The 18210-nt window shown below is 45.8% G+C and overlaps 1 protein-coding gene across 1 annotated transcript in view; it reads left to right on the top strand.

Annotated features, from left to right (window-relative positions):
- The window catches only part of LOC310889988 (ubiquitin-conjugating enzyme E2 R2), a 53530-nt gene that overhangs the window by 24871 nt on the left and 10449 nt on the right, over window positions 1-18210 (top strand). Inside the window, exon 2 of the mRNA XM_083818350.1 lies at window positions 15116-15202. Within this exon, the coding sequence (XP_083674476.1) occupies window positions 15116-15202 (87 nt within the window). The remainder of the gene's footprint in view (window positions 1-15115; window positions 15203-18210) is intronic.

The following is an 18210-nucleotide window of genomic DNA, read 5'->3' as shown; positions in this document are numbered from 1 at the left end:
TTTAGTGGGTGACATTGGGGGTAGGGGGATGTTTGGACCAGATGATCTTGGAGGTCTTTTCCAGCCTTAACAATTCCATGATTATACTTGTCGATAGGTTTGGTGCACAGGGGAAGAGGTGACCATTACTACGTGCTATTTTGTTGAACCACTTTGTCCTTTAAAGTGTGAGAGTTGAGTTCAAGATGTTTGGCATAATTTAAATTTTAAAAAAAATGGTTATTTTCAGGTTTTTTTTCAGGTTTTGATTAGTGGTGTAAATTTACGTTCCCAGTGGGACAGTCGAAGGCCAGGTTCTGGAGGTACTGTGGGATGTGCAGCATTGCATTAAAGCTAGCAGTGCTGGATGTGAATCAGTACAGTGCATGGATGGAGAATAATTGTAAGGATCAGCTACGCGGCAGTTCTTAGGGGCAGAGTAATGCTTGGTTGGTCTGTTTGTGTGCCTGACGCAGAATGAGAGTGGTGGCATGACTGGGATCCATGGCACTTCATCCTTCTCTGCAGTGTATGCAAGTGTATTTTGCACCGGTCGCCCAAAATCCTGTCTTGGTGTACCCTATGGGCGTTGCTGGGGATGTTCCTACGAGATTCATCATCTTTGTTTCACAGGGCCATTCGGGGCAGGAGGGATGTGGAGGCAGACTGTGCTGACCCGTGAAATGCTACGCCTTTTGGTGCAGGAAGAGGGGATCTCTCGGATCTCATCGTCAGCTTCCCAGGCTGCCTTCACTGCCAGCCAAGGTTACTGCTGTTGCTGCCTTTGATGGAAGTCATTTTGTGTGGCTCAAAATGCTTTTCCTTAGAGATGACGAAAACTGGGACGAGGTAGGGTAGGAGAGATTGAGCAGTGGTTATCATCAGTAATGCTGAGTTCAAGAAAGGGAGCAAGGGTGATTTTGTGTGGCTTTTCTCATGGGGAAAGTGTTTGGAATTAGCTCCTGCAGCTGCCACACATGCTATAACATGCTGTTATAGTGCAGATATTTCCACCACTTGTTCCGCGAAACTCCTTGCAATATGACAGTGCGTAGTCTGAGATGGTTTTGTGAGCTGACTGTGTTCCATGATTGCCCTTGCATGGCTAGATGCTGCTTAAACTAAAACCACGTGTATAGCATAAGGCTGTTCCTAGCCCAAAATTTCCAGCACGTGGCTGCTCCTGTACAAAAGAACAACTGAGGAAGACACAGAAGAAAGCAGTTTGCAACTGTTGGTCACTTTGCATGGTTCTCCCATCCCAGTAAATAGCGTGCTGATCTCCAGACTCTGCCAAGACATACAGAGCTGTAAACGCACGCTGTTGCATGCATGCTCCACGGTATCAACTCGGTTATTCTGATTTTTTTAGTAGTAGATTTCATACAGGAACATAAGTGTAACTAGCTGAAACTATAGCTTTGCAGACTACTAAAGGGGAAAGAAATTGTATTTGACTTCCAGTCAATTTGCAGTGTAATTCTCATCCAGAGATCTAACACAGCAGCAGGGTTTATTATATTTATAATTTAAATAATATATGATGATGCTTAGCGTTTTTTATATATTATTTATTAGGCAGAGAATGCCTTGAGGGCTATACTTTCTGATTTAGTATATCCAGGTCTTCCAAAGCAAGCCCTGTCAAGTGGCAGTTGCTGTAAGCGTGCTGATCATGTGGGCTTTCAGTTGGTCTGCGTGCAGCTGTGTAATTTCTGGTACTATTTGAAAAATAATTCAACTTCAGTTCCATTAATGATTTTTTTTGAGAAATTTTAGTTTGCATATCAAGCACAGTCATGAAATGGAGATCTATAGCTTCTTGTGAAACAAATCTTTCAGCTGCTGAAAGCCAAACCTCTCTGAAGTACTTTAACAGTACCCAGCTTGTAGCTGCCATTGCGAAGTGCTGAAACAGCATTAACCTTTTCGACATCTGAACCTTTTAACAGAAGCTGGCTGCTTTGCTCAGTGCCTGATGCCAGCTGATGCTGCATGTCCTCCAGTTCTCTAAGGGCTCTTACTGGAAACTACATGGCATGTGGATAGATGCAAGCAGATCTCCAGATTATTTTGGACTTGGCTTCTTGTGCTAGGCTGAAGAAAACATTATGTCAGTATTGGTGATTACCAGAAAGCGTAACATTTCCAAGCTTCCTGAGGGAATGAAACCAGCTCTCCACTTTTTGCTGTACAGCGCATCAGTATGCCTTTGTACTTGGGCTGCAGGAGTCGTGGGGAGCTGGGGGCCGGCCTCTTCTGGCAGGTAACCAGTGATAGGACTAGAGGGAACAGCCTCAAGTTGTGCCAGGGGAGGTTCAGGTTGGAAATGAGGAGACATTTCTTCTCAGAAGGAGCAGTCAGGCACTGGAACAGGTTGCCCAGGGAGGTGGTGGAGTCACCGTCCCTGGGGGTGTTCAAGGAAAGGTTGGACGTGGTGCTTAGGGACAGGGTTTAGTGGGTGACATTGGGGGTAGGGGGGTGGTTGGAGCAGATGATTTTGGAGGTCTTTTCCAACCTTACTGATTCTGTGACTTGAGAAGCTGCGTAGCTGCTGAGATCTGTTTGCAGGCTTGCCAAATGGAGTGCAAACAGGAGAGCTTGCAGTTGATCCTGTCAACAAAGTGTATGCTCTGGAAAAGTTGTCTTCTAAAGCAAAGTGTTGAACAGTCTCCGCACATATGGAACATACTGCCCTAAAATTGGTGTAAAATCACTCAAAGGATTTGTTTCTGCAGTGCAGATTTTAAATATCCTTACGTTTTGTGTGCATAGGCACAATTTAATTAAAAACAGTAGTTGGCCTGTCAGTGTGGGACTGTATAAATCAGGTATGAACACCGCTCCGCTTTTGGAGTTCTTGATTCAGTTTGTATGCTAAATGCTATCTGCAGTCTGAGGAGGACAAGAATCCTCCTTATTGAATCAAGGTAATGTAAAATCGGTAGACAGAGCACCATTTAAATCAACTTACTCAGTACCAAGTGTTTTTGTGGCTTTCAGATGCTGATTGCTGGTAATCTGACTAGAAGCAACGCATCTGTGGGCGAGCACAAATGTCAGCGAGGTTGTTCCCTTACAACTGGGTATCTGTTAATTCATAATCACATCTGCTTTATCACCACTAGAGGCTCCTCCAAGTCCTGCTTTGGACTTGTTTGTGTGACAGAGCACCTCATCCTTTAAGCAGGATGCGGATGTCTGAATCTGTCAGCATAACACCTCTTTACAAGCAATGAATTGATTTTTAATCAAAATAATAATTCACTCTGATGGTATAGCTGAACCTGACTCATTGATTTGAAATAGTAACAGACCATTAACTGCTCATGAACTTTAAAGTGATGTTGAGTAGAATCTTGTAGTAGTGCTTACTATTAACTAGAAACTAGTGTGAGTATGTGTAATGTGAGCGTGGGTAAATAACTTTCATTTAGCGTCAATATATTTTATTCCAGCATAGATGAGGCTGTTATTACCAGCACAGGCGACTTTAGGGTTCAGACACTTTCATGCACATCTGTGGTAGGTTTCCCATGACCGAGCTGTATTTATACTCGTGTTCTTAAAAACACTTAGCTTCTGCTGCAAAGTGATTATCGCTGCATTGCAATTTGATGGGATGCAGGCATCTCAACTCAGGTGCCACGTAGCTGAGGTGCAGGCTCGGATCAAACAACTGAGCAACTTTGGGACTAAGTTTTCAAACAATCATCTTGTAAGCTGGGGAAGAATATCATCATGGACTCAAGGCTAACATATAAATAAGGGTGAATTTTCTGTTCTGTCCTTTGTTGGTTTTGACAGCCCCAGCTTATTCTATATCCAAGCCAGCAAGTCCTGTGCTCAGGTCTCAGGCTTTGTAGATGTGCAGGTCTAACTTTCCTCTGAATGAAGAGGTGTTAAAATTCCCAAACAGGCCACGCAGATGCCACAGCTTTTGAGTGTGGCAGTGTGCTGGAGCACTCTGCTGGAGCTATTGAAGACAGAGTGTACACTTGTGGAGTAAGCCATGGAGGTCTCTGTAGTCACAGGTACTTGTGTGTGTTGGTCATGTCATTTAATCAACGGAAGAGTGTTCAGAGGAGTCTTTGCAGGAAAGCAGTGTGACTTGTTTCTGGGGAGGCTTCCCTTCTGGGAAGGCTGGGTTTCATCATCTGTCCTTCTGACATTCAGTCAGTGTCCTTAAACTTTAAAACCTTAAAGGAAGGGTGAACCTGAAAAAGAAGCCTTGGAGAATTCACCAGAAGGCTCTAAACAGAAAGCAGTATTTCACAATAAAGAACTTAGAGTAAGTTTTCTAAATTTTTTCTTCAGGCATCAGCTGTTCCTACAAATGTCCATAGCCATAGTTGTAGTATCTCTTGCAAGAGCTCTCTTCCTGTGAATCTACCTCTGCCATTTAATCTTGTTGCTCAACTTGGATTGTTCTGTTGTTTGTTTGTTTTCCCGTGGTAGTGTTTGAAGGCTTTTCTTCATCCACACTCCTGTTCTCACTGAGTGTAGACTGTCAATCTATGATAGAGCTTCCCTTCTCTTTCCTGGTATGACACTTGTAGATGATTGCTTATCTGTCACTCAGGCATCTTTTAAAGTTAATTCAATCTGCCACTTTAAATCAAGCATCATATCTGTGACCAATGCTTAGATATCTAAAGCTTGTTTAACTTTTGTTTAATTTCATCCCGGTTCCTTTCTTTGTACTGGTAGGCAGTAGTGTTAGAGCTATTTAAGAGTCATGGTTACTTGCACTACTGTACAAATTTGCTCTGATGTCGCTGCAGTCCAGCTTTCTCTGCCCAAACAATCGGATCTCCTGCTGTGTTCTCATCTTGCTTATCCCCCTACATTTCTCTGTTGTGACCTTGAGGGCCTCTCGACCTGCAGTAATCTGAAGTGGTTCTTCCTGACTGCTACTCTTATCAGGTATGCCTTCCAATTGAATGTAAATGTTTACGATTACATGCAAGCTGAATTTCAAGGCTGTCTGCAAACTCAACTCCTTTGTACTGGTCCTGCTTTTGTCAGAAGTGTAAAGAGTACCTTAAGCGTCTGTACTGCACTGCAGAGGAATCAACCTGCTTTGCACCTTTTTGCTGGCTCTTTTGGGAGTTATTTCAGGAAAGTGAGGATTCTGGCTCTATCTAGATGTCATATTAGTCATTTACACAGTAACTTGTTGGAAAATAGGTATGAGTATTAATGCTAGCTCTCACTTCAGTGTTGTATTTTCTCTTGTATATCCATCTGGCCTGAAAGATGTCTCTTCAAGCACTCATCTATTAATAAGAACAGCCATTGTAGATGGCTTTTTGTCTAGCCACTTGTAATTAGATTTTAAATGGAGCGTGGTCATTACAACAAGGAAGTGTCTTGTGCTCTGCAGAAGATGAGGTCTGCACATGAGCTGATTCTTCTTCAGCAACCATTTCCTTAGGCCCACGCTGCAAGTGTGAGGTCTGCATGGTGCTGAGCAGAAAGCACTCAAGATGTGGTTCAGATAACAGTAGTACTTCAGAGCCGCTGGAGCAGCTGAATGCCTCGTCCTTGTGACTACAGCAGCAGTACTTTGTTGTGAGCACAGCACCAGCTTTTGTTCAGTGTAAGAGCTGAAGGGGTCCTCTGCCTGCTGTAAGGCAGCTGTTGCACGTAGGCTTGCAGGAGCTGGTATCGTGGTGGTTTCTGGCCAGCCCGTGCTTTGGGCTGGGGGCAGGACTGCTTCTCGGAGTGAGGAGTAGCAGCTTTCTGCTGTGAGGCCTCGGTGAGCTGCCAAGTCATGTTTTGGTATTGACGTAAGGTGGGTGTCTGTTTTGAAATCATGAAATGAATTAAATATGATTCCAGCTGCTCTCCCTTTCCTTAGCAGGCTGAAGCTCAAATCAACATGCATGCACTTTAACGTTTTGGGACTTGGGTTTTGTTTCTTTATTATTTTTTTTAAAACTCAATCTGAGGGTTCATCTCATTAATTCTCATCCCTTGCCATGCTGTTTGCTGGAAGCCCAAGTCATCGCTGCTAATGAGTTAAGCCACACCGATTGTTATGCTGTGAGCTCCAAATCACTGAAAACATGAGGCAGGGGTGAAAAGAGGTAGAGAACTGCACAAAACTGAATGCTTCTTGAATTTGACTCCTCACTAACAAAAAAGACGTGCTGTTACCCTAGAAACAATAGCCTGGAAGCGAGGTCGGGTGTGTATCAGCTAATGCACTTATTTCAGCTTAAACTTAAACTTGATCTGCTTGAAGCAGCCTGTGATAATGGAGGTGACAGGCACATCATTATGCAATAATGTGAAAATACCCTTTTGTTTCTCAGACACAGGCTTCCCACTGGTGAACACCTCCTGACACGGCGCTAGTTTCTGCAGGGATCTGGGAGGCTCTGGGCAGGGGGCAGTTTGCAGGGGTGCATCAGACCTTGCTGGCTCAGAGGAGATTGTGGACGCTTAGCAGGCAGGTGCATCATACAGTTACGTTTGTACAGCCTTATGAATCTAAATTAATGCAATCCTGACCATGTCTCCTCTCTAGGAGACGGTGCTGTTGTACTTAGCGCTCTGGGTTGGAAGTAGCAGAGCCCAGCAGACATGCTTGCTGCTGCTGAGTAAGTGTTAGCTGCCTCTGCCTGGACTTGCTGCCTGGGACCAGCTCCCAACAGGAGGGTTCACAGCTGGCAGTGCAGCACCTGAAAGGCAAGAGGCAGGGCTGTGAGTGCTCAGCTGGCTTCTGTGTGGCAGCCAGCATAGGTAAGTTTCTTAGAGGACTGCATTTCCTAGGTTCAGTTGTTACAAACCTCTCTTGTTTAAATAAAAGCTGGTGTGCCAGCTTGAGAAGCCTCCTGAAGAACTGCCTGCCTGCTGTGATGAGAAATGCGAAGTTGTGTAACACTGCAGCACCGTGCTTTGGTTTACACTTGCAATGCTATAAATATTCCCTTCCCCTTGCTGCTTATGAAAGAGGTGACTGCATTGAGTACTGCCCTGAGTTTTTAGCAGAGCATGTGATTGGTTTCCCTTGAGGAATGCTCTCCTCTTGCATGCAGCCTGGATTGCATATGAAGAGAATCAAGGCAATTAGTCACTGACTGACTCATGAATGGTTAGGCTGGTGTTTGTTTAAAGAATGTCTAAAAATAGTTAAACAGGCTGGAGCAAATGGTGTTTGTGTATCAAGCTAGTTTGGACATCTTTTTGCTCAGCAGAAGCAAACTGTATGGCCTGCCTCACGGAAGAATAAAGCAATCTGCTGTGTTTTAGTGAGTGTGCAAGCTGCCAGAATGGAACAAATAGTTGAGCTCATAGAAACTCTGTCAAGCCTGATGCAAAAGGCTGTGAGAGTAGTCTGGTTTGCTCCTGATTGCTTGAATATGAACAAGTGAAGCTGTAGCAGTTGCCAGGGTAAGTCTCAAGTACATCATACTGCCTCCTGTTCAGCCACTCCATGGGTGCACGGCGTGTCTGTGTATAAGTCTGCTTACAGGAAGTTATTTACCCAGATCGTGGAAGTTCAAAACATGAGATTGAACAGGATGCTGAATATGTTGTAGGCTAATGCAGCTCATAATGAGACAGTCTGCTGGGCCCTGAGGCCTGGCAAGGGGAGGCAGATGCCCAGAGTGTCAACCTCATGCACGCTTAACTGGAGGGCTTCCACACATGCTGCCGGAGATTCCAGCAACGTAGCATGATACTTTGAATAAGCAGCCTCAAATATTCCTGCCTCTGCTCCAGCAAAACTCTATTATTTCTGCTAATAGAGTTAGAAAATTGTGGTGGTGTTTGTTTTTATTCCTGGAGTGGACACAAACCATTTCTAGAACAGCTCTGCTAGTGTCAGCCCTGAGCAGGTCAGGTACCAGGTACATCTGCAGCAGGACTCCTTCAAGGGCCAGCTTCTATTTAAAGCAGAGACCTAGGTGGAAATGTACAACAGGGAGCAACCTATAGGTGCAGCAGCGTCAAGTATCTTTAGCTCCTTCAGTAAGTCTTAGACACCAGAGAGAGACTTCAGCTTCACACACTAGGATTTATTCTTCCTATTCTGTCCAAATGGGGAAGTCAGTATTTTTGTACAGATATAAATAAGAACTGAGTCAACTGTTTCTGCCTGGAAAATAGTCACACAGAGCAGCCTCTCCTCATAATGCACACCCAGGGAACCTGACTTCATGCCATGCAGCTTGTGTACAGTCTGCAGGGAAAGTGGCGAAGTCATCAGACCCAGGAGCAGAGTCTCAGTGTGAGGACCTCAGTGATCACAAAAGCTTTCACGTCTGGCCTGTCAGAATTTCTGATCCTTTCAGTCTTGTCACTCTTAATCAGGCCTGCTCCTGTAGTGAAGGCTGAATTAGAGACAGAATGAAGTAATTTTTCAGCACGGAAATTCCCAGGAAAATACAGAAACCTCAGTATGGCGTTCTCTTTCTTGGGTGGGAATACGAAATTGCTGTAGCACTCAGCTATGTGGGGGAAGTTCAGCAAAGCTGTTGGGCTGGCAGCTAGCAGTACAGAAGAGGACTGAGCTGTTCTGTTTGCTTTTGTCCTATATAGCTGCTGGTAGTTGTCTTTGCTGTGCTGAGCTGGCAGACAAATGCGAAAACCAAGTGGAAAATGGACAGGTTAGAGAACTACTTTGGTTCTTCCTTTCCAACCCAGTATCTCTTCTGGATGATACCTACGAAGCCTGGTGGGTTTTGTAGCATCGTGTGAAATCAAATGGGCAAGAGCAGTAATGGGAGGGCACCTGGCTGTTACACTGCTGCTGGTACCTGCTCATTTGCCTGAGCTCTGGGGAAACTGGCCAGCAGTTTGGGGTAAAAATTGTCAAAGTAGTGCAGTCTTAGGGGCTTGTACCAAGGAGATCAGAAGTCTGGCTTGGTCTGAGACACCGGCTGGGCCGTTACTCACCTGGGACGTGATGCTGGGGCAAGAAAAACCTCTCTGCCTGAGAACTCGGGCACCGCAGATCTGACTTGTATGCAGGCGGTGGTGGGCCTGCTGTCCCCACGCTGGCAAGGCTGTGTGACCGGGGGGACAGCTCCACGAGCGTGCGGGTGGCCTGCTGCCAAGGGAAGCTATTATTCAGCTCTCAGCCTGGCCCTGTCTTTCTGTCCCCCTGCAAGCTCTCCAGAATGCAAGTGCTAACAGCTGCCCTGCCTGCAGCTGGATGTTCCCTAGGCCGAGAGGACAAGGAGTGTTTTTTGGCAGGAGCCGAAGTGGCTGTTTCAATTAGCTGGGCAGTATTATGGAGTATCCCTGCAGTATAACTCCTGCAGGAAGGAAATGTATTCTCTGAACTGCTCAAGATCCTAAATGCAGCTGACTTATGCAGGCTAACTCAATCCCTGAATGAGTAGCAGCTGTCAGGAGGAGTTATCACCGCGGAGGCTAAAATCTCCAGACCGAATTTCTAGGATATCAAACAGACAATATTAAAAAAAAAAGGAGGGGGGGGAGGGGGAAGGGGAAGCTTTTATTTCTTTTGAGTAACGTTAGAAGAAAATGGTCTGTTTTCCAGGCACTGCTTGATCTGACTGACTTCATTGTTTAGAGCAGTTTTATTTACTCAGATCCCTCGGGATGCTCCAGACAGCAGAGTGTGGATGTATGAGATCACAGGAGCTTGGATGTAAACCAGCTGCACAGGGCCGCGGGGAGTCCCCCCACTACCATTCAGCTCAACCCCAGCTTCATGTCTATGGTTAGTCCTCTGATTTCAGGTCTAAGGAGCTGAAGACTAATAGGTGGTTCAAAGCCCTTGTGTAAAGGTGTAATTGTAATTTGGACCGTTGTATCACAGGCTGGCTGCTTTGCTCTGGGTTGTGTGACTCAAGTCTCAGCTTCATGAGGATGTAACTACAGAGATTTATCGGTAACATTTTACTGTTACAAGAAGTTTTGGTGAAAGGAAATCTGTTTTGTATCTGAGTAGTCTTCCACTGAAAGCTCTCGGTAATGCCTTAGATAATTACATTAGGATCTATATATAAGATATGACTTGTATGAAACAAGGATGGGTTCCTCTGCCTGTCAGACCAGTCTCTGATTTTGTAAGTTAACCTCACTTTGACTCATCTTTGGCATACTGACTTGTAGCTCTATTTTTTTTGTTTGTTTGTTTAGGAGATTAATGTCCTTTTTGTGAGATCTAGCTCACTCTTCACAGTCAGGTCTTTTGCATTTTAAATTCCCTGTGAAACAGTTCAGGTAATACAGAATATAAAGTATCTGCTGTTAAAGTCCATATGGCCATTGCAGCAACAACGGAGCTTTCAGGACTGAAAAGTCTTAATTCACCTGGTCTATGACCTCCTAACTTAGGTCAGAGATGTGGTCCTAATTCTCTAAAAGCACAATGAATGTCGACACAGCGATACGGCACTGCAGGGAAATAATGCCACAACAAGGACTAAAGCACCAGGGTAGTGCCCAGCTCTACCACAAGGAACTACTTGGGTCCTAAGTCATAGTGTCTGGAGCTGAAATAGCAGCATTGCTCCTCCAGTTGCTGTTACCTTGTCAAATAATTGAGCATGTAATGTGGCTGGCTTCGGTGCTGCCTTTCCAGTTCTGAAGCTGAACCGACTGCGGGGTGCTTGAAACCTCACTGATGCGCGAAACAGGCTGGTGGGACTTACTGCTGACCTCCACTAAACGTGTTTTCCGGCACATGGTATTTAAAGCTGCATGCAGTAATCCAGGCTTAATATGGAAGAAGAAAATCCATTAGATGAATTGTATAAATGCTTGATGTGCTAGGAGCAATAAAGGGCGTTTTGTGGGATTAGATATTAACACTTAACCCAGTAGCGGTCTGTAGTTCCTGTTCTTGTTGCCTTTCTCCTGCGTTAAATGCACGGTGTAGGTGGTGCTGTGCTGGCAGCAGATGTTCATTAGGAGTGCAGCTACGGAAAGCCATGATGAGTGCAGCGAGGAGCCTGGCTCTGCCTGTGGGCAGGAGACAATACGGAGACCTTGTGCTGCCTGCGAGGGCTGCGGCTCCTGCCCGGGCACGGGGGTGACCTGCAGGAGGTGAGAGCTGCACGTTGTCTGCGGGAGCTTGGCTCTGGGCTGGCTGGAGCAGACCATCACAAAAACATTACCAAAAAGCACAAAATATTAATATATATATATATATCCAACTCTTCCTTTGTTTCTCAGTTTGTTGGGTTTTCAGAGGATGCTCGCTTGTGTTGCTGCAGTGTGTGTTCCTAAGGCTTGTGCTAAGCTGGCAATGTTAAAAAAAAAAAAACAACCTATCTTTACCAGGCACTGTCAGAAACATCAAGCAGCTGCAGTTTCCATTGGCCACTGTAACAAGCTGCTGGTTCCCGATATCCTCAAATCAGGTCAGTTGTTGTGACGCTGTTGTGGCTTTCCAGGAAATGGGTGCTCTCTCTGTTTTATCCCCCTCCCGTCACCTCTCTGCAGAGGACAGATAGGATGGATTCACTGTTCCTACCATCGCTGCCTTAAAAACAAGGCATCTGGGTTTTCCCAGTGTGAGAGGAGTAGAATAAGTCAGTGTCAGACTACAAAATGTTGTACAGAGCTAAGCTGGAATAAATACTGAATTTCTAGACAGCTGAATTTAGGAGGGAATCCTGCTCATGCCAGTGTTTCCCACCAAGAGGGAGATGGTATTAATTCGTAAGTGTCGCTTCAAGTATGTGGCAAGACCTCTGGAAACTCAGAATCACTGCAGTAATTATTCATAATGATTATCAGGGCTTAATTCAGTGGTTGGTAGAAACGCTAGCTTTGCATTTTCAGGCTGATAGCACGGATATCAAGTAGGATTTTATTTTTCCAGCATATATGGATTTCACTAGGGCTGTGCCTTACCAAAGCTGGAGACTGAAGGAAACTGAAATCTGAAGTGCGATCACCATTGGCAATGCCAAGGAGCAAGGCAGTGAAATAGGAAACAGCTGAAATGAGTGTGGAGTCACAATAACCTTAAAACGTGGGGTGCTGCGACTTGGGGGTTGGAGTTCTTGTGCGGTAGCTGTAAATGCCTGCAGAAGGCTGGATCTTCTGACAGTCTGGCCTGTTGAATGGCAAACTAGGGGAGCTCATGGTTTTAACTTAGTGGTTTTAGGGACAGCACATATGACCAGTTATAAGTTGGGGAAGGGGGAATGGGTGGGTGATTGGTCTCTACCGTCCCCACATCAAATGCATTTTGTGGTGTCAAAGAGCCATGGTGAGACAGCAGCTGAAATCAGGGCCATTCCTGGTTAGTTTAAGCTCAGCTGGAGGAGTCAAACAGGTAAATGCAGTAACGGCTGGGTGCTTGGAGGTGTGTGTGGATGGCAACAAGGTAAATCTGGAGTCCTAAATTCACCTGGCTGTAAGCAGGCTGGGAGCGAGCTGCCCTGCAGCTCTGCCACTCTGAGTACATGGCAGCCCCTGGCTGAGCTTGCCAGCCGTGGGAAGCAGCTCAGAGCTGAACTTGCCTTAGATCGGTGAAACTGCAGGGGGGAGAACTGTGAGCTACTGATTTAAAAAAAAAAATGTGGTTATTGCCTAGTTCATTCCCCTTTTTGCCTCTTAATATGTTTAGAAATCGGCTTTTAGTGCGGGGGGGGGGGGGGGAAACCTGACTGGTAACCGTGGCTGTTGCCGAGTCTGTGCAAGCAGTCTTGCAGTTTGTTGCCGTTTGTCTTGGAAATTCTTGGCTAACTTAACCCTCCAGAAACTCAAACAGCATTCAGCGAGCGTGGAGTGGTTCTACGTAACTTCCTGTGATAACTTGTGTTGCGGAAGAGACGCGGAGTAAACCTCTAGGACCTATTTATAATGCTCTGGGAAAGCGGTTGGTTTCGCTTTTCAACTCCTGAATGATCTCAGTGCAGGGACCTGAAAGTGGTGCTTCGCAGAAAATCCCTGCTGGTAATGTGGGGTTTCCGAGTTCAGGGGCTTGTGGCTCTGAAATCAGGCTTTGTACGGAGGCTCTGTTTGCTTTCTGCTCCAGCACAGCATCTCAACGTGCTAAACATGCAGGCTAGCTAGAAGAGGCTCACTGACAGATAGCGTGCCCCTGTGAATCCTCCAAATGTGCGGCTGGGGTTACAGGCAAGCTTCGCTCTCGGCTGCTTCTACATGAGCAGAAAAGACTCTTAACTTCTCTTCAGTTGCATTTTTCTGGTGCCAGAGCTCAGGAGGCATCCTTCCCATGGCAAAACACCAACTTTCATTAATTCTCTAATATTTGCTGTTGAAGGCAGGCAGATTGCCCTTTTCTATTGCAGAGCTGTGGCTACAGAACAGGATTTAATAGGTGGAAACCGTCTCCCAAGGCCTATAATGTCTGCATGGCCGTCGTGCACAGAGCCCATGGATGCTGGATGGCTCAGCTTTCCCAGTGGTCTTTCACCCAGCCCTGAGGGCTTCATCTCAGGATGTGGGAGCAGAGGGGCTGTGTTGGTAGGGGTGGGACCTGCTTCCTCAGCCCCCAGCCGTGTATATGGGGTGTGAAGATGATGCTGATAAGCTGCTGGCAAAGCTTTTTAGATGTCTAGTAACTATACCTGTGTAGAAGACATGGGTGTAGCTCCTGCCAAGAAATCTTGTAGCTAGCCCCATCCTGAGTTTTGTTGTTTCTTGCATTTTTAATCTCAGTCCTTGGGCTGTTTCAAGCCTTAGATCTCCTGAAACTTGCATGTAAGCACAGGAATGGGCTTGGGAAAACCCCAGTGGTCCTGAGAAGTCTGCAGCTACGAGATGCAGCTCTTGAGGTGAAGTAAATCTGCCCTGCCCTTGGTAAATCTCTGCTCTGCTCCCAGTCCTGGGCAGCACGTTTTGGAGCCAGGCATTGTCTCACTGCAGCAGCTGCTTATTTCTGCAGCGGGGTGGTGATAACAGGCGTTTGCCTGCTCTCTTGGAGCAGTGCCATTCATGTAACTGACCTTAAACCGACGGCTAGGATTGTTTAAGCAAATCTTGAATTGTTTGCTTGTGAGCGTGCTGGGGCAAATTCCTGCGGTGGAGGGACTTGGTGCTGCCGTAGCATACCCACATGCCGCCAGTAGCACAAGCAGACGTGCAGCACGTAAAGCCATGTGAGCTGCTCAGCTTGTTTCATAAAGTTGAACAGAAAACCTTCTGTTCTTGGCTCCCTGGCACTTTGGCCCGATAAAAGCTGGGTTACAATGCAAAGGCGTATGCCAGTCTGTAAGTAAAACTGTAGCCAGCTGCTTAATTCTCGTGATTGAATTTGTTTGCCTGCCTGCTTACGTTTCTGGGACGTGGGACAAAACCTTCCCATACCTTGTCCTGTGAACAAGGGCAGTGACCACCTCCTGGGCTGGGTGCTTCTCAACCTGTCCAGGTTCAGCACTTTTTCCCTACTTGGCTGGCTTTTCCAGCTGCTGCGAGTGGCGGGGCAGCACAGCAGTCACATCCAGTGCTGGGATCTCTGCAGCCTCTGCACAACTGACTCAGCTCAGTCTTGCCCCACTGCCGTCTGCTGACCTCGTGCGTACGGAAGGGCAACGCTTCCCATCCTGTCCCATTGGTGTTTGGTTCATCAGGTTGCACGGATTTATTAAACAGACACAAACAGCGTTCAGACGTGTTTGTTGTGGCAAGAAGTATGATATTAAGAACCCTGGTAGACAGACCAGTTTTATTCTCACAAGAAGGGCTAAAAGCCCTGGATGTCAGTTAAGCAAGTGGTTAACAAATCTTCCCTCTGGAAAGATTAAATTAAAATTTTTGCACTGACGCACATAAAACAGGTCTTTTCATCATGGCAAATGGTTTTAGCCTCCTTCTGAACCCAGCAAGAAAACAATATCTTTGTTTTTTCGCATCTATTTTGCCCTGTTGAACAACAGTTGCTGGATAGTGCTGCATGAATCAGGATGTGACAAATACATTTTGGCTTGTTCTCAGGACTGACCTGGGCTGGTAAGGCTCAGGTATTTAGATTTATTTTTTTCTTGTTTAGTTACTGTTCTGCTTATAAGAAACTGTAGGGTTGTATTGTGGTTCCACATGGGCACTGGTACGTGAAATGATCTGCTCAATGGCCTTACTTCAATTTGCATTTTCCACTTTTTCATTGTCATGGTAGCTTGCTGAACTCCTGTTGTTCTGTTTCCTAACTAAATTTTTTTTCTTTTTCCAGGCTCACATTAAGTTTCCTATTGACTATCCATATTCACCACCTACCTTCAGATTCCTGACCAAAATGTGGCACCCCAACATTTATGAGGTAAGGTTTTTAAAAGAAGTTTTCCTAGGCACATGAGAAGGCTTTCTAGTTCCTTGAATTTATGGAAGTATGGACAGTACTAAATATCTCTAACCATAACTAAAGTGGTAAGCTGTTTGTATTAAATGCCAGGTTTGTGCTTCAGCAACAGTTGATCCTGAAACTTGTAGGAAAAGCTGTTCTTGCAGGCAGGGATGGAGCCTTTCTCCTACCTGCAATTGCAGCCTGCAGCCCCAGCTGAAGCACTGTACTGCAAGTGCTGGCAATTTTAGGGGATTCTTGGATGAAAGCTGGCTTGGTCTTTAGTGTCTTACCCTACTGTGACACTTAAGCAACTAGTGGTTGTCTGTACGCTGTTCAAGTATATCTTCATTTCTGGCTTATCGCACTGTTTTGTATGATGCAACAAGATATAAGGGGGGGAAACAATCCCCAAATGAAGAGGTTTGGTCTCAGGGCACTCTGACTGCAGAAGAACCAGAGCTGGGCTGGAGTCCAGCTTCAGGAGTCCTGTGCAGCCTGGTCGCTCTGCAGAGAAGACTGGACAGATACCTCTGGGCTAAATGTCTGCAGGCCAGCTTGGAGCAGCACTTAGTTCAGTGCACGTGTGGGTCACGTTCAAAGGGTAACACCTGTGGGCTGTTGCATCCGTAATTGGATCGTGGTATGAGTACGTAGCAGCTCCTGAAGGGGAAGTTTGTATACAAATGTTCTTCAGAAGGCAGCACTCCCTAGCTTGAAAGCATCATCTCTGGTGCTGAGAACAGGCTGCCTGGAGAGGCGCAGGGTGAGGGCAGCGTGGAGCAGAGCACAGGGAGGTGCTGTGCTGAGGACGCCTGGTGCATCCCAGTGCTCCGTGAGCCTGGGGGCTGGTGGAGCCAAGCTGCGCTCCTGTGCCACTGCCTGGGCACAGCACAAATTGCCCTGCACGTGCCACACATAGGCTAGGCTGTGTTTCTTGCTGGGCTTTTGTGTATCAAGTGATCTTTAGCTTATCAGCCTGGCTGAGCTGTTGTGTTACAGAGCAGCAGCTCGAGACAGACTTCAACAGCGCTGGTGTAAAGACAGTGAGGAGTGTTTCATTTCGTGGGTGCGATGTTGCTTCTAATCTTAGTGCAATCAGTTCAAAACTACCCAATTTCAATGAGCCGTATTTGAAAGTTGAAGGCCTGTTTTGGGTTAAAATTTGACTTAAGCTCTTAGTGGAGGCCAGTCAAGTTCCTGTTAAACTTGAGAATATACTAACCATGTGTCAGCCTGCTAGGACTGCCGCTTGGAGTAGTTTGAGAGGCTAAACATTTTTTCACAAATGTTCCTGTTAGTACAGCTCTGTCACATTGTCACAGGTCTCTGAGTTTCTGCAGGCTTCCTTTGGGTCCAGTTCAAAACAGGAATGTCACTTCTTCCTCACTGTGAACAAACGATGGCTTCGCTTGATGCCTTGGGCTCGGAAGGCCCTTTTCTAACAAGCTGCTGCTGCTGGATGTCCATCCAGAATGAGTGCACTTCGTGTCACACTAAACTGCACTGATGTTGTAGTCAGAAATGGCCAAAAGCCTATCCAAACTTCAGCGCAGAGCAGGGTAGTAATCCGTTCTAATTACTGGGTGCTCAGGAGGATTGCCTTGTTATGCCCAGGGACTTCCTAAAATCAGCCATCTGACAGTCTCCTGGCTTGAGTTTTGGACTTGACATCAAATCTAACGTGTAGCCAAGGATGGTGTTTCTCTTCAAGACTCTCTTTCAGTTACATGAGAGCTTGGTCTATAAATAAATAAAATCTCGGGACCTGCATATTACTGCAGATCCATACTGTAGAGGTTGTTTCTGAATCCAGAAATTCTCATGCAGGAGGTGAGTGAGAAATGGTTACCAAAGTGGTATGTACAAACCGAATCTTGGAAAGGCCCTCTCCTAGTCCCAGTGGGAAAGACGAAAAATTGGCTCTAGGAACAACTGAAGGTAGGAGGAGAAAGTAACCCAAAACTTGATGGGTGTATTTTGGGGTTACTGTTCAAATACTCAGCTCTCAGCTTTGTACTTTGTGTTCATAGCAGTATTTCTTGGAGCTGAGGGAATCTGAAGCAGCTTGCAGGCTGTTTTGGAAACAACACTTAAGCATTGAAGATGAGGCACTGGGATAACTCCAAATGAAACTGAGAATAAATCAGCAAAGGGCTTGAGGTTTGAGGGTTTGTCAGGAGGGAAAAAATATCTTTCAGTGTAATGAAGATGAAAGAAAGTAGCAGTTTGCAGAATCTGCTGGTGAGACCAGATGGAGAGGTTGAGGCTGACGTTCCAGTTCTGAGCAGAGACTCGAGGAGCTTGTGTGTTTTCCTCATCTCCGGTTTGCTTGGGTCACCCAGCTGGATTTTGGTAACACTGCATGTAATACTGGGGTCTTTATTTTTGAGGTATCAGGCCTTTTAGTTCTGTCATAATAAAGTATGGGCTGGTTCCTGCACTTTTTCTTCCTCTGGCAGATAAATACATCATCCTTGTTCTTATCTTTCAAAAAATGTGCGTGGGATGAGCTCTCCCCTTGCCTACACCGATCCCTAAAATCTCATGCTGATCTTAAGCCCCAAGATGCTTGTGCTCTTCCAGACTAACGCAGTGCTGCCCTATTTGAATTCTCTAAGATGTAAGATTATTGCAAAAAGGAAACCTAACATCCTCACTTCCCTCTTTGTTTTCACACTGCAAAGTATCTGTTGGTCCATGTGCTGCTTGCTTGATGACACAAGGGACTTCCCCAGCGTGCTACAATGCTTTCTTTTGGTCAGCACTAGGTTTTCCTGGGAGACATTTAATGGAGAAACTGTGTAGGCTAGGGGAAATTATGAATAAATCCAGAATAGGCCATAGACATAATTTAGCCTTAGTAATGTTAATTTCACCTTAAAATGATATTAAAAATATTTATGGATTGCACAAGTCTCTTGGAGACCTGAAAAAGAAACTGCCTTGTTATGACAAACTGTTCCAGCAACAGAAGCTTATGCTGG

The sequence above is a fragment of the Anser anser genome (genome assembly GCF_964211835.1).
Source record: "Anser anser genome assembly, chromosome: Z".
In the NCBI taxonomy this organism is placed as follows: domain Eukaryota; kingdom Metazoa; phylum Chordata; class Aves; order Anseriformes; family Anatidae; genus Anser; species Anser anser.
This window is presented reverse-complemented; position numbering and strand designations above follow the sequence as displayed.